This window comes from Zosterops lateralis, assembly GCF_965231275.1.
Source record: "Zosterops lateralis genome assembly, chromosome: 1".
NCBI lineage: Eukaryota > Metazoa > Chordata > Aves > Passeriformes > Zosteropidae > Zosterops > Zosterops lateralis.
Genome location: NC_139762.1, coordinates 25561447 through 25588846, shown reverse-complemented (window position 1 = coordinate 25588846; position 27400 = coordinate 25561447). Strand labels below are relative to the sequence as shown.

Sequence of the window (27400 nt, the reverse complement as noted above, 5' to 3'; positions counted from 1 at the left end):
CTAACTTGCAAAGTGAATGTTTGGAAAGGGGATTGACATGCTTTTCAGAATAAACCTGCTTCTGTCATGGGAAACTTTCTTGGTTTTTCCCAGGTCCTAAGAATTTTGAATGGAATCAGAAATTGAAAACCACGTCTGTGTATATTACAAATGAGGAGTATAAATCCCCCTCAAAATCTCTTTTCTTTTGGTCAAGGGATATTCATCTGTAAAAATTCTTCTGGATATTCATGTATACTTACTATATGAAGCAAGAAAACAGTTATTAAAAACAATGATGTCATATGGGTGGACACATAAAATGCCATATGTTTCATATAACAAAAAGTTATTTTCAGGCCATTACTAGAGTCAAGAAATCAGATCAGCATTTTGTTCTCTTTCTTTTTTTCTTGATAGAACCTAGTGTTCTGCATTAATCTGCATGTCAATCTGCATTAATCTGCATGTCAATACACAGTGTTTTTTAAAAGGTTTTACAGTAGCACCTTAGAAAAGACAGTCTGTTAGACCAACAAAATCTCTACTTTCTGACTATTGAGTAATACAGTTTCACAGTAAATAAAAGTTGCATTGGGGTAACATGCAGGTTTTTCCAAGTTAATGAAATTTAGGCATCTCAAACCTATGCATGCAGTAACAAGCCAGTTTTCCATCTTACCTTTTCACCCTTGCCTCCTGGAACACCAGCAACACCTCTCTCTCCTGGGATTCCACCAGGACCAGCAGGACCAGGAGCACCAGCAGCACCAACATTGCCAGGCTCACCCTAGCAGCAACAGCATATCATGTAAGTCAGGGTCAAGTCACTCACACCATTTGGAACAAAATCATCATTACTATTCTGCCCACCATTCTACTTGGCTGCAAACAGTGCGAGTAGTAACATTTTTGTCTTGAGCTATTGTACGTGTTTTACTTTTCCAGCTAGTGAAGATGCTGGATGTGAATACTCTCTCTCTGATTCTGTGAGCTCCTGAGATATTAGGTCCATTTTCCAAACTAAACTCTGTAGAAAGACTAGCTATGGAAATCCAGAAAACTAAGACCCAGATTCATTTAGCATCAAGCCAATATCATCATTTGCTAGATGATCACTTACTATTGCCCTAATATCTGGGAGAAAATATTGCTTACTAAAAACAAAAGCTTCCTGTTATAAGAGGTGTGGGTATAAACAGAAGTCAGCATGAATTTTGGTCAGAATCTCAGATCCTATCTCCAAACAGAGTAACAGCATACCCAGCTGACAACTTGTATTCAAAACAACTTCCCCTCCCATCATCTACAGTACTAAACATAAACCCATTTAATATTAATGTGGACTAGCTGGGATGGAACTTTACCACTTGGAGAGAGGTTTTGGATTGCATTCATCAGGAATTCAGCAGTCAGGAAATGGCAGCTGGAAAAGGCATACCTTGTTACCATCGGGGCCAGGTGGGCCAGAGGGACCACGGCTGCCAATGGGACCAGCAGGACCAACAGCACCGCTCTCACCAGGAGGACCACGTTCACCCTACAGGAGACAGTCTGCTCTGAGTGCTTCCTTGAACTGTTCTCTAGCTGAAAGCACTGGCTAGGTGCAATGACAGTGTGATGCATTTTTAGCTGAACAAACCTTTAATTAGAGCTGTGCAGCTGTTAACTAAATTGGTCATAAGGATTGGCTCTAGCTTTTGACACAAAAATATCAAAATGAAGTAAAAGTCTTGCATCATGACAACAGCTGACAACTAAAGTATTAATAATACTTCTTGAACATGGATTTTGGCTACTGTGCTTGTTCTGTTAGCATTGTCTGGCATTCTACTGTCAAATGGAGATTCTGCTTTAGGACAAATAATGGATTCTAGTGAAATTAAAGGGATAGTAATTGGCAAACAATTATTTTTACATTGGCAAATGCCTTATGACAGGAAAATAAAGGTAACACCTAATGCCGTCTAATGTGACATGTACATTATAACAGGTATAAGGATAAATTCTGAATCATAGATCTGGAGACATGGAAGTAGCCATGATTTATTGTGCATTGATTTAAAGGCACAATAGATCTATCAAAGATAGAAACACTAGTTTTACTAAAGATATCACAGATTATCTCAGTGTGATCAAGCTGGACATCAGTAAACAATCTGATAAGGTATAATGGAGTTTTTGGTTATGCTGGAGAATTTGGAATTTGTATAACAATAATGTGGTCAAAGAACTGACTTAAGGGGAGATAGTACACCAGTAGAAAGCACCAGTGATGCAACAGATTAATTTATATTGTAGAGATGTTCCTAAATTAAATTTTTTCATACATTTTGTTAATTACAGAGAGGCAGAAAAAGAAGAAATATGCAAATATCACAAAGGTGGAAGCATTTGTCAACAGAAAGAAGGACTGGCAGACTACACAGGAAGAAGTGAATAACCTCCTAGATGGCTGCCACAGCAAAGAGATAAAATTCAAGAGTGAAAGTACCAGGCCATTCATTTAGGTACCAAAACTGTGAATTCTGCTGTAAATGGAGGTTTCAGTGGTGAAAATGACTGTAAGGGAAAGGCAATAGCCAACAATATGACAGATGTGTAAAAGAAAAATGTGATCTGGCACAAACAGTGGGGTACTTTTAGGATATGTTACTTTTGTGTATAAAGCATCAGTAAGACTTAATTTGGAATATTGTATGAAATACACTGAGGGCTGGATATGTGATGCTTAGGGCAAGCTAAAGCAGAGGCAAATGACTGCTACTGCTATGACAAAGGGAACTTGGCTGGGATGCATTGCCAAAATGAGAGTTTAGAGCAGGCATAGTTTTTGATACAGACTCAGGGCACTAAAACAGGGAGCAAAAGTGCTGCTTAAACTGATTGAAGTAACTTATAAGAATGAATGGGAATATTTGTCACTGGACACATTTTGTTTGGAAGTCAGAAGAAAAGAAGACCGAACAGAAGTGGGTTAAATATCAGTCTCTCTAGAGGCAGATTTGGAAAGCAAATAATTAATTAAGCCCTTTATAAACTATTCCTTACTCTACATAAATGGCATCTTCCTGCCATGCAGAAAGGTGTTCACACAAAGCTCTTTGAGGATGTTTATTGACAGCTCAGAATTAAAGGGAAGTGGGAGGCAATACCTTCTAATGACTATTCCAGTTTTGGAATTCAGCCCACTATTTATTCAAAGACAGTAGTGGGGAGGTAGGAGCTGCCTAAGCAAAGGATAGTAAAACTGAAATGCTTGGGCTAAGAAGGTCAGTGTTACTAGTTACTGTGTCTAGTTACTATTATTATTGAACACATTATTAAGACAGTCTGTACCAGATTTCAAATGAGTTACTCACTCTTGGGCCAGCAGGACCAGGGACACCAAATTCACCATGAAGACCCTATAAGAGAGCAGATATAGTGGAAAAGTTTATTTTACTTGCTTAAATTGTACTTTGTCTCTTAGCAAAAAATGGAAATTCTCAAATTGCAGCAGCATATTAAAAAGTTTCAGACCAATTTTCAGACAGTTTATTACATATGTGGAAATAAGCCCTTTTCCTCCAGCTATATCTCAAGGTACACATTCGATAATATTTTTTCATCTGTAGAGTTAGTTATTAAATTGCAAGCTCTTTTTTCAGGTATACACAATGTAAACTCTTTCACAGGGACACAGATGTAACTATAAATGTTAAAGCTGATTATGACAAAGGATGCACAATTTGCAGACTACATCTCACACTAACTGTGCAGAATTAGAGCATGAGTTATGACTGAACCACCTCAGCTGGATGCCATTGTACATTCCCTGAAATCAGCTGAAGTGCAAAAACATAATTGGAGTAGTGCAGGTTAGATTGAACCTTGAAGATTTTGGAAGAAACGTAAAGTAAAATATTTTTCATGTACTGTCTCTTCTGGGGGAAGAAGCATATTTTACTGCTACTTAAGGCTCAAAAAGCAAAGGACTGTCTTTTCTCTGTTTCATACCAAAACTTTGAAAAAGGGAGTATGATGCAAGTTCCAATGCAAAAGGGACTATTAAAGTTTGCAGTTACCCTGATAGCTTTGTTTTGGCAAATAGATTCAACAGGCTCTTGCTTCACCCCATGTGCCATTGCAAGCACAGCCCTCATGCAATGCCTGCCCCGTCCATGGAATGCTGTGTCTGTCACTCACCCTCTCGCCTGGTTTACCAGCCTCTCCAGCAGGACCTGAGGGACCTGGCAAACCCTGAGTGTAAAGAAATAAGAATACAAATATAGTTAAGGCAGAAGCTCTTCACACTTTGGAAACCATAGATAAGATTGAACAGAGCATGCAGTTACTTACCTGGAAGCCAGGAGGGCCAGCAGGACCTGTTTCACCCTTTCCACCTTGGTTGCCCTGGATGCAATGAAAAACAAGTGATTAACTTGGAAGAAGAAATACAGGGAAGTGGATTTTAAAATGGGAAGTCCCATTGATGAAAAGTAAATCACAAAATGGATATATGTGGAAGCTGTTACTTACAGTGACTCCAGGAGGGCCTTGAGCACCATTGTTTCCCTCTGGACCAGGAGCACCCTATAAATGTTCAAGCAGAAAGCTATTATCAAAGTTTTGATTTGATATGAGCAATATCTCTAAATGATTATGTGCCAAAACCAAAGATCTCTGACTATGTATTTTGAACTTAACCATTTACTTGCAAGAACTTCACAGCCAGAGGTACTAAAGATGCTTAAAATTTTAAATTCTCATTATTGTTTTAGTTATTGCAGCACATTTATACTTAAAAAAACTTCTTTTGGAATTACAGAATATAAAAACCCTTGCTGATAGCATTTTTCCCGCAGCAAACTGTTTTTTGGGTCCCTTAAATGGAAGAATTAGTAAGTTTCAATTATCAGTTAAAAGCTGGAAATTTACAGGATTAATTAGAAACCATACACTGTGGTCTAAGAATTAAGGACAAGGGAGTCCTATTTTTTTGTCTTCATGGAATAATACCCCATGATTAACTACCAAGTAATACCCAAGAAGGGGAGTTTTCATTTATCCATTAAGTAATAGCCCCCACTGACATGAGGCTAAAAAGAATGCATTCCCAAGGGATTTTCTAATTTCAACATCTATTTGTACTTCCAGAAGCCAATGCTATTTTATTACATAGGTTTGGAAAATTTACTTTTTTTTTCTCTCTGGAAAATGATAAAGAAAATATATCCACATACCCGTGGGCCAGCAAGACCAACATTGCCTTTTTCACCAGGTTTGCCAGGTTCACCCTGAAGTTGAAAGAAAAAGATAGAAAAGTTAACCAACACTTCATATTAGATTCAGTTTAAACTACTAAGCAGAGACTTACATTTTCACTGCCAGAAGATTTACTATAATATTTCTTTAACCCCAATTAAAACACACACAAGCTCCATCTGTCTTTTTTATCACTTAGATTAGCTCAACAATGTATGTTTTTTCTTTTCAATACTCGATGCCTTTATGTTTTGAAATTGTAATTCATGGCACTCCACATAGTATCCTATGCAATACACTATATCTTTGCATGTGTGTGTATGTACAGCAACACCCAAGTCCAGGACATGATTGTTATCTGTGGCCTCTGTGGGACATGTAAAGAACTCCACTGAAGTCACTGGTGGCTTTTCTTCTAAGTTGAGTGAGCTTTGGATAGTGCTCCATAAATAGCACTACTCTGGAACTGGCTTAATGGCCAAACTTGACGGAACTTTTACAGATGTGACTATACAGAAATGATAAAATGGACACGCTGAAATCATAAAATAGATGTATATTATTCAAATCACTTCAACGTCAAAAATATCCCTAAGCTAATTAAACTGCTTTTTCATTTCTTTAATAATTTTTTAGATAACTGGGTAATAATTTGAAATAGAACTCTTGAATGTAAGTGGATGCCATCCAGTGAGCAGCACAGAAGGATACAAGGAGATGTGTTGGATTAATGACAGAGTTGGGAACCTACAGATTAATCTGGAAATACTTTCATAGTAATAGAAAGTTTCTGTAGTGTACTTACAGTGGGACCTTTTGGTCCAGGGAATCCAATGTTGCCAGGCTCGCCTCTATTCCCAGCTGGACCAATTGGCCCAACTCTACCATCTGCTCCAGGGAAACCCTAGAAAAAGCAATCATACTATTAAATGGCCGAGGTAATTTAATTAGAGTTCAGCTTTAGCAGAAATATGTACTAACAGGAGGCAAATGTCATTTAACTTTTCACCATTGCTGATACATCGCATGCTGATGCATCCCTCCCTTGTTCTCCTTTCTGTAGAACTCTGTATTTCTTTTTTCCCTTCCAGGACACAGGCCTGATTGGAGACCCACAGAAATGCATGGAAAGCTTCATACTGATCTTCTGACTAATGCAATAGAAAATCTTGCTGGTTTTACACAATTGTGTTAGAGCTCAGTGCTGAGATGTCTGATTTATACAACTGTACTTCATTCTTTTCCATGCAATGGGAGAACAGAATAAAAAGCAAGGTACTTACAACAGGACCTTCCTTGCCAGCAGGGCCTGGGCTTCCAGGCTGACCTGGGAGACCCTGAGAAAGGAAAAGTTTCACGTTTTTAGAAGGAAACCCACTCACTTAACACATAACCATCTTTTTTTTTCTACATGTATGCATGCACAGACACACAGGTGCCAAGTTATCAATGTACACTGTTTAAACAGGACTGTAGGTGCTATTACATTTCCACCTGAAGCACACTGACTTAATTTGCTGGTTTGTGCTCCCATGCCAGTTGAAAATCAGTATAGGGAAGTACCTGTTTTACTCAGAGAAACTAATTTAGGCTCTGCTTTGGAGGGTAGTGTGTTTCAATGTTTGCAGATGCCTAATACTCATACATGCATTGCAAACTTTCTCTTCACAGGGTAGGGTAGGAAGAGAAAGAATAAGGAATATAAATGTAATGAGATGAGCATAATCTGGCTGCAGCCAACACTACTAAAAGTGAGTGGCTGTTTTCAGTGAAATAATTTGCAAAATAAAAAAGAAATAATTGAGATCAGCCATTTCACATCATTTTAGTAGGGTCTGCTTTCCTTTGAGTTCATTAAAGAGAACACATACACCTCAATTATGATCATAATGATCACATTCTGTAAATAATCACAAGGGGAAACCCCTTACAGAAACCAATGCAGTATCCAGTACAAGAGGACAGTGCTCCATCTCAAGGTGATCAAATGCTACCCTAACAAAAGTAACTAATTTAAATAAACATTTAGATGCTTCCTAATAGCTCCTAATTGTTTTTTTCAGTTGAGCGGTGGAAGTGGCCTAACTGTGGTTAACACATGCTGAACTTTTGTAGTTGGATTTCTGAACAATTTTGTCCATTAATTGTAAGTAATTTTCTTTGTATGTAGTTCAAACTTAATCCACAGAGTTCAAACTTACTCTTGGACCCATAAGACCAGGCTCACCAGGACGGCCAGCATCACCATTAGGACCCTTAGCACCAACAGGACCACTAGCACCACGGTTACCAGCAGGTCCCTACCAAAATAAATAAATAAAATTAGGCAGAGGTAGCAAAAAGCATTGCACATCTGTATATAAAAGGTGGTTCAGAAATAGTGACCCAGGCAAAAGTCTTACCATGACGCCAGCTCTGCCATCAGCTCCAGGGAGCCCACGAGATCCAGGTACACCCTGCAAGTCAACACAAAACAAATCAAGAAAGGGAAAGAAATAAATCTGTTCCTGTGAGATGTATGGTGCCTACTGGATTTCAGCCTTCCAAGCAAGTCTGCTGAATTTGAGGTAAGTGCAGCTTTAAGCACACACACCTCAGTGTAAACAGGTATTGCGAAAGAAATCTCTCTCACTTCCTGTAGATTTATTTAAATTCTGTTTGTATCATTTTCAGTGTTCGTTGTAACTAATAGTAGCACTAGCCAGCAGGTAGGATCCCACAACCTGGCCCACACAGTTCCATATTCCCTGTAGAGAGTTACTGACTCTAAATTCTTTATCTCTAAAAAAAACCCCCAAAAAACAAAAAACAAAACACAAAACAAAACAAAACAACAACAAGAACAACAACAACCAACCAACCAAACAAAAAACCCACAAAAAATAACCCCACACAAAAACTATATATATATATATATATATCTGGGGGAAGCACTGCCATTTTTCTTATTACTGTCCTGTGAATTCTTTTCCTTCATGAAGCTACACGCCTCCTGAAGTTCATGGAGTGGCTTTCTCACCTAGTGAAAAGTTTACTAGGCATCCTTGAAGATACTTAATTGGAAGCTTTCCCCTCCCATTATGTGTGAGGCCAATGTCTATTCTAAATCCCATCACAAAATTTTAAGAGTTATCAAAAGATAATTCACTAAATATTACACAGAGGAGAAATCAAAGCAATCTCTAAATACTTCAGGGATAAGAGAGTAAATAAGCATTAATGCAAAGTAAAAATGTGTTTGGTCTCAATTTATCAAAAGGCTCAGAATGGAAAATTATCACTGCTTAGCAGCATTAATGTAAATTTAATTACTCATAACTATTAAATTTGCCCGTGGGACTCTAGATTAACTTCCACTTTCCTTTTCGCTTCTACATCTGGAACATGAAAAGAAAACCTACTCTCAGACCAGCAGGGCCTGGGGGACCAGCAGAGCCAGGTTCACCAGGGCTGCCTCTCTTGCCTTCCTCACCACTAGGGCCAGGAGGGCCAGCAGGTCCAGCAGCACCCTATTTTGGATAAACAGAGAAAAAGAAGATATCAGACACTGTGTTGCAGATATTATCAGACTTTTGATTGAAAAAGCCTTCCTATTTTGCCATACTTACAGGCTCACCCTTCATACCACTTTCTCCCTTGGCACCAGCGGGGCCTGGTTCACCCTAGAGTCCGAAACATGAAGAGATGACAGAATTAGGCATCATTCCAAAAGTCTCTCTTCTACCTGGAAAGCTTACTCATGAATCAAAAACTTCTTTTATCATCTAATGGCATGCCACCCTCTATTGTGAAAACGATCAATGAGCAGGACTGTATTTTTGACTTAAAAGGCACAAAACCAAACATGCTGAACATGCTTAGAAATGATAGTATTGAACAATGACACATTTAGGACTGATTCCTCTACTGGTGATACCCACTGAGGGCCTAGCTGTGAGATGGCTGCCACATCTCTCTCAATGCTATCAACAAGGACAGAGCTTCACAGTTATATAATATTCTGCTTTGGAAGGGACCCACAAGTTTCATTGAGTCTAACTACCTCTTGCACTCATAGGGAGTACAAAGTGAATCTTTTCAGTCTCAGCATCTAAAGCAAGTAATGAGGCACAGAAATTAACTACAATGTTCAATTATAGTGCATCAAGAAAAAATGTCTGCACTATAACAAGAATGTTATCCAGAGGAGATCTTTTACAACTGTGGTCACTGTGTATGGTTTTCAAATCCATGCAATACAGGAGGTCACTTACAACAAGTCCTCTAGCACCACTAGGACCAGCAGGGCCAGGAGGACCAAGAATACCACGGGGACCAGGCAGACCAGGAGCACCAGCAACACCAGGAAGACCCTGTCCATCAGAGGTGGAAAAAGGTATTGTGAATCCATTGGCTTTTCTGTTGCATTAACTGAATTTGTTTTTATAGAGCAAACACATGTGAGTGTAGTTGTACTTACAGCTGCACCTTTAGCCCCTGGAAGACCATTAGCACCGGGGTTGCCCTGTTAGAAAAGACAACAATATTGATTAATTCGGAATCAAAAGTGCCCACATCTGACAATTGATAAAACCTGGCAAGTTACTCACTGGAGGGCCAACAGGACCACTAGAACCAGGAAGTCCAATCTCTCCTCTTGGGCCAGCAGGACCACTGGGACCAACATTACCAGCAGGTCCAATTTCACCCTGTTGGAGAGAAGGACAGAACCCTCTATCAGTGTACATAGTGTTATGGCAACATTGAAGCAATCCTGTATCAGCCTGGCATGAAGATAATCATATTTGTCTATTCCTACTTCAGAGGCCAGGAAACCAAGCAGCTGAGAGCTTTTAATGGATTTTAAAGGCACTCAAGTTGGGATGTCTAGTTAGGCTCCACTTAAGGGAATGGCTAAGACAGGAAAAACAGATGCTTATCCAGAAGTTGACCAAAAAAATCAGAATTAGAATTCCAGTCTCATTTGCATCCATGTGCTCCCAGAATTGGCCTGAGGTGCCACAGTACCTGAGACTTAATTGGCCATTATCTTGCACTTTCAGATGCCATTTGCATAGATGCAAAATTATGCCTGATCAGTGTGCCATGTGATGCTGTTCACAATGGAGTAAATGACAAAAAAAAGGTTCTTCTGTTTATTTTCATAAGGTTTTATTCCCTAAGCTGACTACAAGAACCTGAATATAATGACAAGTTTTCTTCAGCTGTTCAGTCAGAGTTCACCCTGGATATGTGGACAGTTTTCTCTTTTGAAACTACATCCATGCTTACATCTGTATTAGAGAAGACTTAATGGTTTTCATAAGTCTTGCCTTTTGAAAAGAATAACCTGAAAGGGATCTCAATTTTTTCTCATCTTCCCAGCAGGTAAAATTAAAGGGTGTAGAAAACAGTATTTTTTTCTTCTAAAAGTGGATTCAGTTTTGTCTGATACACAGAATGGCATTGATTTTGTGACAAATGGTCAGCAAAATTTGTAAATTAAGTATATGCAATACTCTTTCCCCAGATTCTCTGTCCTTCCTTGGACAGAGAAAAATACTCAATATATTGAGGCTCTTACCCAGGTAAAATACAGTAAGAGTTGAGCAATAAAGTGAATAATTTAAATTAGAGTCTGCAAGAGCAAAATGGCATTGCCCTAAACCTGAAAAAAATTAATGCAATTTCTGCATTGTAATTTCAAGGATTTAGACTGGAAGTGGCCCAATACTCAAATGCAGAACCCAAATACTGCTTCATCCCCCACTATTTCTGTAAAGTGATGTTCACTGCTGCTTTGCTCATTTATCACGATTCATGTCACCTTTGGAAGGTGTATATAATGCACCACATTATATATAGGTTCTGTGTCTTCCTGAACCTGCCCAGCATCGATCTTCAACTGTGAAGTAAGTGCTGTATTTTAAATTATCATTCATATCTGATGTTCTCTAAATACAGGTTGGATGGGGATGAATCCCTAGAGTAACTTTTAAGAAAGCACTCTTAGTTCATAGAGGGTGGGGGCTTGTCTCTGCCTAGAAATTCTGGTTTCTACATTTCATCTTCACTATCAAATGTACCACCATGAAGCAGATGTTCATACCTTAGCACCAGGAGCACCTGGGAAGCCTGGAGGACCAGCAGCACCAATAGGGCCCTGAGAAATGAAAGGGAAGCAGTTGTGTGAAGTTATTCACTGACAACAGAAACATCTTGCTTGTTGAAGTAAGCAGATTGAAAACATGCACAATTATTTATTCCACACATCACCACCTCAGTATATTAGTTGCCTTTTGCAGTTCCAAACTGACAGATTTGATTCACTACAAACAGTTAAGAGCCAGGTCAATGCTTAAACAACACTTGCAGTACAAATTAAGCAAGAATTGCTAAAACCTTGCCTCGAGGCCAAACACCTGAGAAAGAACAGAGGATGAGCAGAGGCAGGCATCTGCAAGGCAAGATGACTGATTCCATGTTTACCTATTGCTGTGAGACTTATAATTACATTGGGACAAAGTTCCAACATACCAGACATTAGAAGAGAAGATGGATCCATGGCCTTAATTTTTAAGGCATACAAATAAAAAGTGATCGTTTTTCTTCAATTACTAATTAAAAACCCAACTCACTAATTGATACTAGGAATTGGTACCTACTATTTTGTGAGCTAACATCTTTCAATTAGCAATATTTATAATAAAACTGCCTCACAAATCCAAGGTAATAAAATGTGTCAGCTGGTATGACAAAGAGGAATTGGCTTCAGACATTGTATAACCTACTGTGTTATAAAAGGGGTACCTGGAATTGTCACTAGTTTTGCATAAGGGAAAAAAGAATAAAAGACCAAATGCCCTTTAGGATATGTTTGTAAGCATAAACTTTCGGAATTTTCATTGAAATGACATTTTTACATTTTAAATTTCAAATGGAAAGAAGGATAAAACATTATTTCTGTTTTAGCTTTAAAAATGAGCGTTAATAACTGTTCTGCAGAATATTAAGGTATCATAACCTCAGCCTGGCACAGACACCGGGACATAATGCAACACTGTGCCCATTGCGAATAACAATTTATGCAATCGGCAGCTTCAGAGCATTTTTCCTATAGCAGCTCAACTGCCTTCATTCAAAATGTCTTCAGCTAAAATGTTCTGGTTCTACTACATCAGATCTTAGCTGTAAGATTTTTTAAATATTCCACGTGGGAGAACTTAAGAGAAATTCACAGCCATGCTCACATTCTACTCTGTTAAAGCCCAACAGGTGTTTGAAGTGACAATGGGTATTAAAATCAACACTGGTAAAACAGATGTACAAACTTTGTACAGCTTCATCATATGCTTAACTTTTGAAGGCAGGAAGAAAAAAGCCTATTAACTGTTATTACTATTTTTCTGGTGGATTTCAGATTTGTTTTACAGTTTCAAAATTATATCCTTATTTGCTCATACTTATGTGGCTGTGATAAATGAGGTTTACTTGAAGTCAGGAGTAAATTATGGCAACACTAACTCCTTTTAAACAGACAAATCTGCACTGGATTAGCTCTTACTAGAATAGTTACTGTTTACCAGTCAGATCAGGAGAGTTGGATCTTGCTGGCCTTTATCTTACAACTCAGGTATCAGTGGTAAATGAAAAAGACTGGTGCCTGTTAGGCTGATAGGTGCAAAGCTATGCCCTGTTGTGCATATATAATTTACAGGATGTATATAATTATAGCCATCTGTAACACATGCATGGTATGTAGCTGTTAAAAAGTAGAAAGTCTCTAGCTTTTGGATGAAAATGATTCTGTTAGACTGTTGGAAATGAGAATTCTGTGCACTGGGTATTTCTCAGTGAGATGTGCTGGAAAACCTCATGAAATCACCAGTGCAAACAAGAGAATATTTGGTTCCTTTGATATGGATGTATTCAATATAAATCCTGAGGCTCTCATGATATTGTCTGCAAAGGGTTTATGTGTCACTAATTCTCTTTGTGATGGTCTGATAAGCAACAAAGAACTATGTTAAAAACATCAACACAATCAACTTCTTAAAAGCTCAAGAAATCCTCTAAAAACAGGAAGAGAAGCACAAAGCCTAATGGAACCAGGCTGTCAAAAAGCAAGACTGAAACTTACAGCAGGTCCAGTGGGGCCAGCGCTGCCATCACTTCCACGAGCACCCTGTAGGAAAGAGCATGAGAAACAGTTTTAAAAGAGAACTGAATATCAGAGGAAGCCACAGTAACTGGCTGGTTCATGATGACAGACAGATGGGAAGCCACTTACAGCTGGTCCAGGGGCACCTACTCTTCCTCTCTCACCAGGGAGACCACGAGCACCCTTGAAAGAGAAATTAAATTAACTCATTTATATATTTTCATTGAACATAGATATTATAGAGATTTTTTTCTTCTGCTAAGTCATATTACTATTACATTAGAGTATCTGGGTGTCTGGAGTGTCAATAATGACAAATAAGGAAGAAAATGCTGGCTGAACTAAATCTATCAGATTCTAATTTCCCACAGCAGCAGTGAATACTTACAGGTTGTCCTGGGGTACCATTTTCACCAGGGGCACCAGGCTCTCCCTATGAAGAAGAAAGTTTGGAGGTTTGAGTTACTTAAAGGGTGCTTTGGACAGATAGTCTAACACTATTAGTGAGGTTTTCAGCTACTGGATCCCACTGTCTGTGTCTTCTGTAGCATTTTATAACACAGCACTGTCCATGTTTCTGCATCACACTATACAATAATAGCATATCAAGTCCTGAGGGTGCAGAAACTGCAATTGTTCCTGCATACACTGGAACACAGCCAGATGGATTCCTTTTAGAAGGGGAGGGCCAGAGAAAGTTGTGTCACTTGCTCAGCTTTCTTCACCCCCTTTCTTTATGCTGACATTTACTCTCTAGTATACATTTAAGAGATTGGGTCTGGATAGTCAACTAAAATCCAGATCAATCAGCAGCTGTTTTTTAGCTAAAGCAGAAGCAGAATGATGCTTTCTTTTGCCTTAGTATAAGTTGACAAAGTTGTCTCAAATGGCTTAAAATAAGGATCTCAGTTATTTTTAACTTAAGACCAATAATACTGAGTATTTGAGTATCGGCCATTAATAAATGGCTTCTCTCCCTTCAGTACTGTATTCTCAATGGGTCTAGGCTGGTCTACAGTGACAAGATTTGTCTTAGAGCACTTGTATCCTGAATATATCTGAACACACGTTAGTGTGTTAATTTAATAGTCTTAAATGCTGCCAAGAGAGCAAGTTTTTGCTTCATTGCTGCTTTCAGCATGGTAAATCATGAACAACCTTGATTTGATATGCTGTTATTTTCTAGCACTCTTACTAGTAACTGTTCCATCCTTTATTTATGAGCTTTATCTGCTTTAAATCTCCAATGACTGGGCAGACTTTGCCATCTAAACTTTTTCTGAAGGCTAACAACTTCCAGTGATATTGAAGAATGCTATGTTACAATAAAAAACCCTATAACCAAGTAGTGCTAAGCTCTTAGTAACAAGAAAGATGGAGAATTACTATTTGAGTTTTTCATTGTTATATTAGAAGTCTGTGAATACAAATCTCCAGTGAATCAGTCAGAATTTCCTATAACACAACGATGCAACAGTGAATTTTTCAAGAACACTAATATTAGGTACTGAGGCAGAATGGGAGAGGAAAAAACTAAAAGACAGTTTACCATAGATGTTTCTAGACTATATTTCAGAATATATTTTAAGGGTTTTTTTTCAAAGGCTAGTGTTCAAATGTGCACTAATATGAAGACGACAAAAAAAAAAAAAAAAAAAAAAAAAAAAAAAAAAAAAAGACTGTGAGGATCAAATAGCCTTAACTCAGAAAAGCACTGCATTTATCCAAAGTTTTAGCAGGAAGCCTTACACTGACCACGTGTCTCACACAATAGTTTTGTAGAAAAAATGAGATGTTTTCATTTTAGCATGCTTCAAAAAAACCTACCCAAATGTAGAATACAACCCAGAGAAGAGCAGAGATAGCAAAATCAGTCTGAAGTGCTGCTGAATAGTCAATCATTAAGAGCCAATTCTGCAGCCTTTATTCACAGAAAGCACTGACTTGCTTACAACTTGATTGAGGGCTCCAGACCAAGGCCCCAGGAGTGTTTTCCCATGACAAGGTGCATGTATTTGTTCTACATGGATCCACTGACTTCTAGATTATTGCAGCTGGGCAACATTTAATGGCAATATGGAAGAGTGATTGGATGTGACTTCACATGTCTTTTGCCAGGAAGAGCTACAAATGCATCCTACAATTTCAGATTTTGTCTTTACCTTGTTGCCAGGAGTACCAGGTTGTCCCTTTTGACCATCCAGACCATTGTGTCCCTAAATTGAGCAGAAAAAGAATTATTGATACATATATTCTCTCAAATGGCTATATTCAAATTCTTAGTCTTATAACATATAAACTTTCTCCCACATAAAATAATTTCCTAATATAATCTTCTGATTTTTCAGAAATAATTAGTCTTTTATATCAGGCAATATTAAAAACTTTGAAGAGTTTCATGCACTCTTCACTTTCAGAGGATTTCCAGGGGTTTTCAGTATGCTGCAATGATGTTAGTCTTAAATAATCAGGGAAAAGTGTATATGTACTCACCCTAATTCCCTTAAAGCCAGGCAGACCAGGGGTTCCAGGGAAACCACGAGCACCCTAAAACCACACAGCGCATGAATGATTGTCTCTCATATTATACAGAGCAGTTAAAAGGAAAGATAATGAAGTCAATAGAATTAACAAGTAGATTTGGGTTATTATCATTCAAGTAAGGAACAAAATCCAAATCCTAACCTCTCAGGACAATACTTGTTTCTAGACTAACAGTAATCAACCTGATTTTTTCAGTTCTGAATCTCAGAAATTTCATGCATTACTATGTGATAGCACAGCTTTTTTAACTTTCGATGCCAAGGTGCCTGCTTACCTGCTCCTGTGTAACTCCTCACTATGCCACTTCTGTTACTCATTACTAGCTTTAGTGGGAATGGGGTACGGAAACAGAACAAAAACGTAACTATATGATATCCCAGCAGGTAAGGGCTGAAATTGTATTAATCCATATAAGGAATATTACTAGACTGTTAATGTGGTGAAATTCAGAAAGGTTGTTAGGTTTCATTGATTAGTGAACTGGTTTGTATTGTATCCAGGGGATCACTACACACCTGAGGGCCAGCAACACCCCTCTCACCAGGTCTTCCGGGTTTGCCAGGGTGACCCTAAAAAATGCAACAAAGATGCAATAAGAAGGAAAGCTTCTTTTATAAAATAGCAACACAAACCACCAAGAAAAAAATTAATATATTGGCAAGGCTTCTCTTTTTCCATAAATATAGCGAGAGTCTTAACTTTTAAGTTTTCTTCTCCCTGTAATCAGGAAGTTAAATAATGTATTTGGAGTGGTTTGGAAGTTATCCAATTTTCTGTATATTTCCAGCATACTGCACCTCTTAAACCATAAAATAATTATATCGGGGCTTATTTATTTAACAATGTAAAAACTGTGGCCAATAGAATGCTTAGCTTAACAATGATCTGGTTGTAAGAGTTGAATCACCACCCCAAAATAGATGAGAAACATTTAATAACCACTTACGTCTTCACCAGCCTTTCCTGGAGGACCAGGGGGACCACGAGGACCCTGAGGACCCTGTTAAAAATAGATTGAGAATTACTTGAAGCATCAGTCTTCATATACATCTTCCCACTGTTTTCTGACTTGAGCTGGGGCGTAGTTGGAGCCTCATTGACTTCAGACTTTATGATTCCAAGTGGAGAGAGCCTGAATCTGAGTGTTCAGCTCTGTTCCTGTAACAAGATCAAGCAGGAATGTCCAAACATTCAAAGAAGTGCATATGGATATGAGAAATGGGCCTAGGCACTACAAGCCTACTTTGGTGTGCTCTTTCCTGATGCTAGCAGTGTCTGTATGTGACCTGTACTTACTGTTTGACCAGGTTCACCAGGCTCACCAGGAAGACCTTGGAAACCAGGAGGACCCTAAAAAATGAGGGAGATATTATTGGTTCCCAAACAAGATAATTTGTAATTTTACAGGTATGTCAATGTCAGTAGGAGAGAGAAGACTGTACTCACAGGGGGTCCAGATGCTCCAGGTGGGCCTCTGGGTCCCATTAAACCCTAGAAGAAAAATCACAAGATCTTTTTAAAAACATCACAATTATATAAACTTATCTATAACACTGATTCCCAGCATTCCTCAAATATTGGTTAGCATCACAGTTTCCACTGTGCGATGTTCAAATGAAATTAGAGGAAGTTCAGAGTTCTGCATGAATTTGCACAGGCAGTCCAAGTGAAAATATCTTCCAATGGCAATGAACCAGCACAGAATCCAGTGGGATGATTGGAAATGTACCATTATGGCTGAGAACTTCATGATTCATCTTCTTAATCTTTTCTGGCTTGTTATCAAGTGAACTTGTTCATTCTTTTTTGAATTCTTCCCTCTACCTGTTCTGTGCAGAAATGTCCAGAGTTTAAAGATGAGGGTCATGACTCATTATGAAAGGCTCTTATATTATGTATATATCTATTTCCAATAATTATCTACTTTTATTTAAATATTTCATTATTTTCTGGTGTTGATTAAATTATTTTTGTATCGCTTGCAAAATAAGTAACTAATATACTCTCCTTGACATTATTTACAATTTACATATATCTTGAAAACACAGTGTGAGAAAATCACTTCTAAAAAGGAAATTTCCATAGATTGTTGCTCTTTAAACAGTTATCTTAAGTTTTACTAAGCAAGCAAACAATTGCAAACTGCAATTTTAACTTAGAGCTTCTATAGTCCAAACAAATGATTTATGAGACATTTCAATAGAAATAATTATGTTTTAAATTGGTTTTAAAGCTTTCTTGGAAAGTCTTTTAGATTTTCTCATTACAAGATTAAAATCATATGCCAGCTTTTCAGTGGTTGATGTAACTTTCCCATAAGACTGAAAATCTTTTATTAAGAGGAATAAATGTACATTAATTATAGGAAGTTACTCCTGGAAGTTAAAGCAATGTCATGGATATGAAAATACATATGGGGTACGTATTTTTGCAGCAATTCTGGTTTCTAGACCGTCTGAATCATATGTGCTGCATAAAACCTGTGAATTTCTTCATAAATTATATTCCGTAACTACTTTTCCCTTGCCAATCTGTTACATATTATTTTTGAAACTTAAAACTTCCTCACAATAGGTAGATTCTGCTGCTGATTCTGTCAAATGAACCTAACTGACTCAAAAATTGGAATATAGAAATGGGGACACCTCAAATAAATCCTCATCTGTTTTCTGATTAATCATCTGACACTAAGAGCAGAACTTGATTAAAGGTACTCCTATTTTCCAGTATTTCATAACTAAAAGGATGCCAAAGTATTTTCAAAATCCATTTAATATTAGAGTGGTTTTGGAAGTGGAGACAAGCACTTGACCCAGAATAATCCTGGCCATCCTTCTTCCTGCTGCTCACCGATCAGATGCACTGTCTGTGACGTCAATGCGTGCAGTGAATTTAACCCATATTCTGCTATCTTTGTACACTGAATATGCTTGCTAACATAAGGAAGGGCTAGAAATTCATATGGAGTGGCAATAGACCTCCTAAATTCTATTTGTACATAGTATACAATGAGCTATAAGGAGTCCTCCTCAGAACAGCCTTGCACTAACAAGTACTAACTAAAAAGTTGAGAACCAAAATGTGGTGGCCAATTTCCTAAAAAAACTGTGCAATCCAAGGATATCAAAAGAGTTGTACCGCCATGGAGAAAAAATCATCACCAACCGGAGCCAAGATGCTGACTTTTTAGGCCTGTGTCTGCTTTAGAGAGCAGCTTTACAGTTAATCTCATTCCTAAAACACAATCTTCTGTCTCAGTATGGGTAAAGAAATACTATATCAAAGTACATGTGCTATCTAACATCAGATTATGAGATTCATTGACTCATAAAAGTGTGGTCAACAGAGTTAAGGCACAAGACCAGTAGTGCTATATTCAAGATAAATATATAGATGCAAGACTATATTTCAAGTCCTCAGACTATTTAAAACACTTACCATCATCCTACATTAAAGGATCAGTTTTTCCAGTCTGAGTCACTATATGACCAACTTTAACACTATCTTTTTTTCATTAATGCAGCTGAATTAGAGTTAAAGGAAAATCCTAAACACATTATTCATGTCAGTTATCAAGTGCTATGTCATATACCTACCATAGGTCCTGGGCCAAAGTCTGCTGCTTTAGATGGATCATATTGAGCAGCGAAGTTCTGTAGATAATAAAGAGGTTGAAATTAAAATACTAAAAACTTTACTTTAAAAACTGTTTCTAATCAACATTCTGTAGCTAAATATCATCTGATTTGTTATACTTGCTATATATAAAGTATTTGTGACTTTTGTTTGTTAAAGCAGCATACATATAACTCAGTAAATATAGTCCTATTATAAATGCATTTCTATTCACTTGTTTCCAAAAAGACTTCATTTTACCAGGAAGTCCCTTCCAAACCAACCCAAATATTTCTGCAGAAGTGATAGAGAGGCATTCAGTAGTCTGAACTGAAAATTAGGACTGTAAATCCAGTGCTCATTTAAAATTGAAAATTTTCTTGAAACTCTTAAATTATTCTGCCTAATTTCCAATAAGGAAAGTTAAGCAAAGTAGTGAAAAAACATGCATAAGTAAAATTCATGTACCAGCCCTGAATATCTATTGCATGAGGTAGGCCCTTCAGTTTCAGAAACATCTGAGGAGCATGCAGCCTCAGAAACACTGCAATGGATTTTAGACATTTTATCAAAATAGAAAAAGATTCCCCACAACACAATCAAACCTCCTTTTCTTGCTTCTTTAATTAACATGTTAAAATTTAAAAAAAAAATTATGAAAACAGTTTGATATTTGCAGCTAGCAAAATAAAATACTGGTATTCACACTGAAGTCAAGAGAGTATTCTCCTATGCAGAAGGACTTACTAAACTTGATCAATACAACACTGTCTATGTCTTCATGCTCCCTGTGCAAGCTAATGTGCAGCAAAGAGTTAAATTCAGCATTCTGCAGAGAATACATGACAGACGTGGTGCACAAAGTGTGTATGCAACAGCCCATTTACAGTTCTGCAGTACGAATACAGATAAAAAGAAAAACTTCTAAAGGACAACACTAAAATTCTATAGTACTTTAAATTGATTTTTAGCTTAAGGAGGCATCTTCTTTGCTTATTCCAATACAGTTGCTGTTTCTTGATTCCAACCACAAAGGTTTCTTTTCCCCATCTACTTAAGAGCACTGGTTCATTCAGTTGATGCCTAACCCATACACATTATCACTGTGTAAGCTTAATGCTAAATAACAGAGTTGATTTGCTCTTCTTCCTAAGTCCCTGTTGAATACGGAATCCAAATTTTCCATGGAATATATACATCCCAAGGAGAGTTTCATTGGAACCGGGACCATCAATTTCTTATGGCTCACACGAGAATGTTTCTTCCACTCTTCCATTCAACAACAATGTTTTCAAGCAGATATAAATTTCATTTTGGTCACAAAGCACAGCTTATGAGTTCTGGTAATAGAAAGTTTGGATGCCTTACTCCGCCAAGACCTGGAGGACCAGGGGGGCCTGGAGGACCTGGAGGACCATCTTCACCATCTCTGCCTGGTGGACCTGGTGGACCCTAGAGTTAAAAAGAGAATTATACAGTGAAAATTAGAAGTGGCTGAAGAAATCTCTGATGTGGTAACTTCAGTAACAACCAGGCACCCACAGCACACCCTACAGCAGGGCTATATATTTCAATAAATTGTTTCAATAAATGCTTAACTTGAGAAAATAAACATAGTCTGATTTTATGTTACATTGCTACACCCTGTATAAGACATGTACTGGAGCTTTGTATTTCAGAAGATTTATGGGGGCAATATTGGATTTACACTACCAAAGTGTAACATCCAAATTGGGAAGTTTCATCTTAAGTGACAAACTTTGGATCTACGAACCCCAAGTGACCCATGCGCACCCACACAGCCTGGCAGATCCTAAAATTTGACTAGCTGAGGATTAGAACAGGTCAGCCCTACTGGTATGAGTTAACATGGATCCAGAGTAAGTCCAATGCCAGTCTGTAATCAGACAATTTGCTGGTACAATTGCAAATCCAATTAAAATTTAGCAGTGCTCTTTACAGATTTTTGATACCGTCCATCTGCTACCACTGTCAGAACTTCTTTTTCAACAGGTTGAAATTACCTGTGTTCAGTCCAGTAACATCTGTCCTTACATTCTTTCATCCTCAGTACCCAAAGCTAGTCAAGTTTTGGCATCATGGCAATTGCTGTGAGGTATTTAATTTATTGAGTTTTTTGGACTCAGTTCAGTACTTAATGAAATCCATAATAAATAGATTTCTAAAGGAGCAGAATTAGGCTTGTTGCCTTCAGAACAAAGAAAGCATCTCATTTCATTAAACAAATTTAGCTGGTGGCAGCCTAAACCAAATATCCAGATGACCACACTGATGTAGTTTTCCTAATAGTTTCCATTACATTTATGAGCACACTGTGATTTCAGAAATCTTCAAGAGCTCCCTCATCAGTACTACGGCATTTTCATTTTCAGAGGAAAGTAAAAAAGACACATAACTACAGACCACTGAGATAAGTATGTGAAGTTCAGAATATCACTTTACAAAAAGCAGCAATGATACAGAAGCAAACCAGAAAAGCAGATGTCAGCAATATGAATGACCATTACAATTAAATTATTCAACTGTCCTTATTTATAGTTACTTTTATGGTAGAGCCTTCAGCAGTATAACATCCACTTTGACTAGCAGAAGGCAGGTAACAATTGCCCAGCTGCCAAGAAAAGAGCCTTTCCAAAACATTGTGGGAGGCACAGATAACAAATTATCTTCAAACCCAGCTTAGTTTATTCAGATTTTATGCAGAGAAAACCTTATTATTCAAAGATTACATCTCTACGTGTAAACTTTTCCCTCTGCATTTCTATGTGTTATTTCCACTGTGAGCAGCTGGAAAAACATTTTCCAAATTGTCACTTGAAGAGCTAGGCTGCCCTATGATCTCAACCACATCAGCTCAGGCACAACGACCATAATTAGGCTGAATTTGCTACAAAGATAACTTGGTTTCTTTTTTTAATGAAATTTCCCATGCAAGCTTCTATGGGTACAGTCATTTAATCTCACAGCAATGCTTAAACTTAGATTTTTCCTACTGGTTTTCCAACTACTACTGTTCAAAGATCACAAGTAAATAATTCCTTACCCTTTCTCCCTGTGGCCCTTTGTCTCCTCTAGGGCCCTGCCAGAAGAAAATAACACTCAATGAGTTACTGTGGAAACTTTCCAGGACAATACAGGGCAACGGTTACACTAAGAGTAATTAGTGTACATTAAAAAGGAAAAGAAGGCTGCATATACAGGTCGAACAGTTATTTTTCACAGATAGTGGATTTTCATCCACAACAATCTACTGCAAATAGATTAGCCACTGCCACTGTTGAGTGAATTAAAAGTGTCACTTCCCAGACCACAGAAGTACTTGCAAAACTGGGGTTTGTTTCTACCAAATAACTAGTTTGAATTTAACAGTAGTGACTTTTAGAAATAATATAGAATTGATTTAGCCTTTCAGACCTGTATGGATATTGCTGTATTATTCAACACACATAAATCTTTACAAAAGAACTCTGTTGAAATAAGAATGATACTTTGATGTCATTTAGGTGTTGGTAGGCTTAGTTCTGCTCACAGGCAAACACCTTTAATTCAATTCACTGCTATTTTCAGAGAACACTGAAAATAAGCAATGAAGCAAATTTTCCTTTCATCCAAAATTTAACAAAATATTAATTTGCAGAAGATTCTCTGATACCATGTTCATTTCCGCACAAGAAAAATAAAAATGCTTACCTTGCGCCCTGCAGGTGCCTGGAAAAAATAAGGACGAGAATTAAAAAAAAAAAAAAAAATTACAATTTTTGCCAGTATTTTAAACTAAAATAATGCATAAACTTAGACTCATTTTCTTACATAACTATACTTTTTCTCCGTCCAATATATTTAACTATTTTAACTATGCCCTATGATTTAAAATTACTTTGAAAGCTGGGAGGTTATATATAGCAGAAATGCATGTAACTATAACAAAATGTTGTGTTGAAGACTGACAATTTCATAGCTATAGCAGCCTAAAATATTAAAATTTTTTTTAAAAAGTCACACCTGAGGTCTTTCATAATCCTAATGTGCAATGAAATTTAGACTGTAAAACTGGCTTTAAAGCAGAGTAATCTCCAATCCAAACTGCCAGGTACAATATCCAAAGAGCACTGCTCCGTTACTTTCTCCTCATGGTCTCTACACCTATGAAGGCAGTCTCTTAAAAAGGCCGTCCCACTTGTGAAATTGGGGTGGGTACCTTTCCAGGCAGTGCCTTCAGAATTTAATCACCACTTTCCCACAACCATCTTGGGAATGAATGTTAGAAAATATTATCGCAAGAAGAGAAGCCTAGCCCGTTAATTGGAGTGTTACATATTAGAGAAAAAAATTATACTGACCTCACTCACATCTGCAAAGAGAAGGGAAAGAAAAAAAGAAATAATTAGAGCAGGGACTCAAATATTTTACAAGTTTAAAATTTTAAACTTGCTTTCAATTAAAAATTAGATTTCCTGCTTTTAATTCCAAATGCAATTTTTTTTATTGCCTTAATGCAATAACCAATTTCCTAATGTAATTTCCTACTGTTAAGATGGTTATCTTAGACTGGAAAGATTCACGGGTGAAATTGCCATGTATTTTGAATTCAAAATGGACTTGCTAATTAAATCAAGGCAAGTAATATGGCTGATACAGTAAAAAGGCAGAGTATCAACTATAAACCTGCTCTAAATATGTTTCAACATACCTCCACTGAAAACCCCCAGACCTATGTATTTCTGCATATGTGTTCATGCAAGAGATGAATAAACCCAGGCAGACTGGCAGATGTGAAAACACTAAATTGTAGGGGTAATCTGAAAGTTTCAGAAAAGTGGCTCAATCCCACTTTTTATGGGGAAAGGTTCTAGCCAAACATCCCTATTTCCACATTTTCCTGTAAAACTGTGTAACGGGAAACAGTTTGAAGCTATTAAACACCAAACTGCAAATAACTATCTCAGTACGTTATGCACTGCTTAAGTGTGATTGTGCGCTTTTTTCATTAGCTGGAGAAACAAATTTTCTTGATTTCAAGGAATTAACAATCTCTTTTGACTTTAACTCACCATAATAAAAGAGTTTCACATCTCACTTGAATGCCAGGAATTTAACATTACCACTAACTAACAGGTTGCTGGATGTTTTTCCACAACGTGTCACTTTGGCAGTGTATGATCACACTAAATTCGGATGATTCGTGCAGTCCAGAGAAATGAAACAGCGCTGAAATGCTGACAGCACTGGAATTCCGCGGCAGTGCACACGGGCAGCTTGTGCTAACCCAACACAAACTAAGGCCAGTACTGCCCGCAGGTGACGGTGACAACGGCGCCCACCCAAACCCCCTGCGGGAAGCGCGGGGCGCTCGGTCCGGGGACCCCCCCACGAACCGCCCCGTCCCCCTTGCCAAGGCGCAACTGCCTCCCGCCATCGGGGTAGGAGGATGTGCCCAGAAAGCCCGGCCAGAACGGCCCTGCCGCTGCCCCCCGCCCCGGGGCACCTTCCCGGGGGACATCATCCCGGGGGGCATCATCCCGGGGGGCATCATCCCGGGGGGACATCATCCCGGGGGGACATCATCCCGGAGGGACATCTTCCCGGGGGGCACCATCCCGGGGGGCACCATCCCGGGGACATCATCCTGGGGGGCACCATCCCGGGGGACATCATCTCGGGGACATCATCCCGGGGGGCACCATCCCGGGGGAGACCATCCCGGGGGCATCGTCCCGGGGGGCATCTTCCCGGGGGCTCCCAGCGCCAGGAGCGGGCAGCGCACGGCTGCTCCCTCCCTGCTCCGCCCTGGAGCGCGGCCAAACCCTGGGTCAAAGGCACGGTGGCCCGGGGCTCGGGGGGCCCTTCGCAGGGCGCTGCTCTGCAGGAAGGCTCCGCTTCGCCCCAGCCGAGCGGCGGGGAGCGTGTCCCTCCCGTCTCAGTGTGCGGTGTGTGTGCCTGTGCGCGCTTGGCTGACTGCGGTGAGGGGGCACTACATCCTCGCCCAACGAGCGGCGGAGAGCTGCGCTGGGCCCTCGGGGAGCCGCGCTCCCTCCTCGCACTGGAGCGGAGCTCCGTCCCTTCCCGGCCTCTCTCCTCCCGCCCCGCACGGCGCCCCCTCCCCGCTCCGCCCGCCGCGCTGCCCCGAGCGGCCCGCAGGGGGCGCCCCGCGCGCGGAGCCCTCGGAGGGATGGATGGATGGACGGAGGGATGGATGGAGGGATGGATGGAGGAGCCGCCGCTCCCCCGGCTCCCTGCTGCCGAAAGCGCGCCTCAACTCGCACAAAAGTGCAGCCTGGGTTCTTCCGCTCGCCGCAACCACTCTCCTCCCAGCCTGTATCTGTACCTCGTCCCAGCATCTGAGCTGGAGGAGAGGCTTTGCGTCCTCTTCCAGGAACGAGCCCGTCTGGGGGGGAGGTGGTCCCTTTCTTTTTCTTTTATTTTCCTTCTTTTTTTTTTTTTTTTTTTTTTTTTTTTTTTTTTTTTTTTTTTTTTTTTTTTTTTTCCGTAGAGGGGGATCTCGTTGGCCATTTGCCATCTTTTTCTGAGAGAAAAGAAAAGAATCTAGAGTCTGATCTGGGACGGAGGTGGCAGTTTATGATCTGGTCTGCACCGCTCGGGAAGCGGCAACTCCCTGCAGCGCCTTGCGCGGGGCGGGCGTCGGGACAAAGCCCAGGGCGCAGAGCCGGACAGCCACCCCTGCCACCACCCCGCCACAAACAAGCGGAAAGCACTTACGTTGGCCTGTTGCTAGGTATGAAGTTACTGCGAGCAGCAACCAAATCCGTGTATCCACAAAGCTGAGCATGTCTAGTTGCAAGACATGCAGACTCCTTGTGGTGCCGAGTCGGTCGGTTGGCTATCGCCTGTGGGGCGCAGGCATACAGTCTCGAGGAGTAACTCCAACCTCAGCAGAAACCCGCTGCCAGGGACGCTAAATTGAGCCCGGCTCGGTCCGCCCTACTTATACCGCAGGAGGGTCCCGGCGCCGCCCCGGCCGTCACGTGCCCCGCGGTTCAGCCCTCCGGAGCGGCTTTGGCAGCGCCAGCGCGGGGGGCGGCCACGCTAAATTGGTTCCATGCTTTGAGGACGTGGACACTGAGGCTTTCGGAAGGAAAATCTGACTCGTCGTCTCTTTTTTTTTTCCTTTTCTTTTTTTTCCCCCTCAGCCGTCCCACGCCCCTCTCGCCCCGCATTTCTGTGAGCGCGGCCGGGATCCCGGCCGGGCAGGGGCTGCAGCGCCCCGACGGCGTTCAAAGCGGGAGCTGTCCAGGGCCGGCGGCGCCTCCCGCCCCGCGGGGCAGCGCCCGGGGCAGCCGGGACGGGGCTGGGTCCCAGCTCATCCTCTCTCCGCAGTAACCAAAGGCAAAGGCGACGCTCTCCCCATCCCATCCCCTCTAGCACGACCCCTCTAGCACGGTAACTCCGGTCCTGCGCCCCTGGAGTTTCCCCGCGGACAGCGAGTGCCGGGACAGCGACAGCCCCTCAGCCCGCCCGCGGCCCCGGTCACGTCCCGGCTGTTTGCTCTCCCCGCGGAAACATCTCCGTCCGTCCAGGGCGCGGGCACAGCCCTGTCAGTCCCCCCTCCCGCCTTCGCGGCCGCCGGGCCGGTGTGTGGGTGCGAGGGGAGCCCGGGGTGCCCCGCAGCCTCCCGGCCGGCTGAACGGGACCCTGCGGGCTCTGGAGGAGGATGGGCATTCCCGGCAGCTCCCCTTGGCCACGGCCACCCGCCCACCCAACCGAGGGAAAGCTGGCGGGCCTGTTTGCCACGTCTGCCCGGCGGACGGCTTCTCCCTCCGCGGGAGGGGGCCCAGGTGGGTGTGAGAGGAGTTGTCCCCGCTGTGCCCCCAGGCCCGGCCGCCCCATCGCTCCTCT

The 27400-nt window shown here is 40.4% G+C and overlaps 1 protein-coding gene across 1 annotated transcript in view; it reads right to left on the bottom strand.

Annotated features, from left to right (window-relative positions):
• Window positions 1-26884, bottom strand: part of COL1A2 (collagen type I alpha 2 chain) — a 39940-nt gene extending 13056 nt beyond the window's left edge. Inside the window, exons 1-30 of the mRNA XM_083859186.1 lie at window positions 26235-26884; window positions 22590-22625; window positions 20894-20977; window positions 19507-19563; window positions 17357-17401; window positions 17207-17260; window positions 16857-16910; window positions 16426-16479; window positions 15860-15913; window positions 15529-15582; window positions 13755-13799; window positions 13496-13549; window positions 13346-13390; window positions 11315-11368; window positions 9816-9914; window positions 9686-9730; window positions 9480-9578; window positions 8835-8888; window positions 8628-8735; window positions 7629-7682; window positions 7428-7526; window positions 6510-6563; window positions 6032-6130; window positions 5205-5258; window positions 4501-4554; window positions 4321-4374; window positions 4168-4221; window positions 3342-3386; window positions 1421-1519; window positions 662-769 (exon numbers count right to left, since the gene is read on the bottom strand). Coding sequence (XP_083715312.1) covers window positions 662-769; window positions 1421-1519; window positions 3342-3386; window positions 4168-4221; window positions 4321-4374; window positions 4501-4554; window positions 5205-5258; window positions 6032-6130; window positions 6510-6563; window positions 7428-7526; window positions 7629-7682; window positions 8628-8735; window positions 8835-8888; window positions 9480-9578; window positions 9686-9730; window positions 9816-9914; window positions 11315-11368; window positions 13346-13390; window positions 13496-13549; window positions 13755-13799; window positions 15529-15582; window positions 15860-15913; window positions 16426-16479; window positions 16857-16910; window positions 17207-17260; window positions 17357-17401; window positions 19507-19563; window positions 20894-20977; window positions 22590-22625; window positions 26235-26333 — 1968 coding nt within the window. The 5' untranslated portion in view covers window positions 26334-26884. The remainder of the gene's footprint in view (window positions 1-661; window positions 770-1420; window positions 1520-3341; window positions 3387-4167; window positions 4222-4320; window positions 4375-4500; window positions 4555-5204; window positions 5259-6031; window positions 6131-6509; window positions 6564-7427; window positions 7527-7628; window positions 7683-8627; window positions 8736-8834; window positions 8889-9479; window positions 9579-9685; window positions 9731-9815; window positions 9915-11314; window positions 11369-13345; window positions 13391-13495; window positions 13550-13754; window positions 13800-15528; window positions 15583-15859; window positions 15914-16425; window positions 16480-16856; window positions 16911-17206; window positions 17261-17356; window positions 17402-19506; window positions 19564-20893; window positions 20978-22589; window positions 22626-26234) is intronic.
• Window positions 26885-27400: the final 516 nt, after the last annotated feature.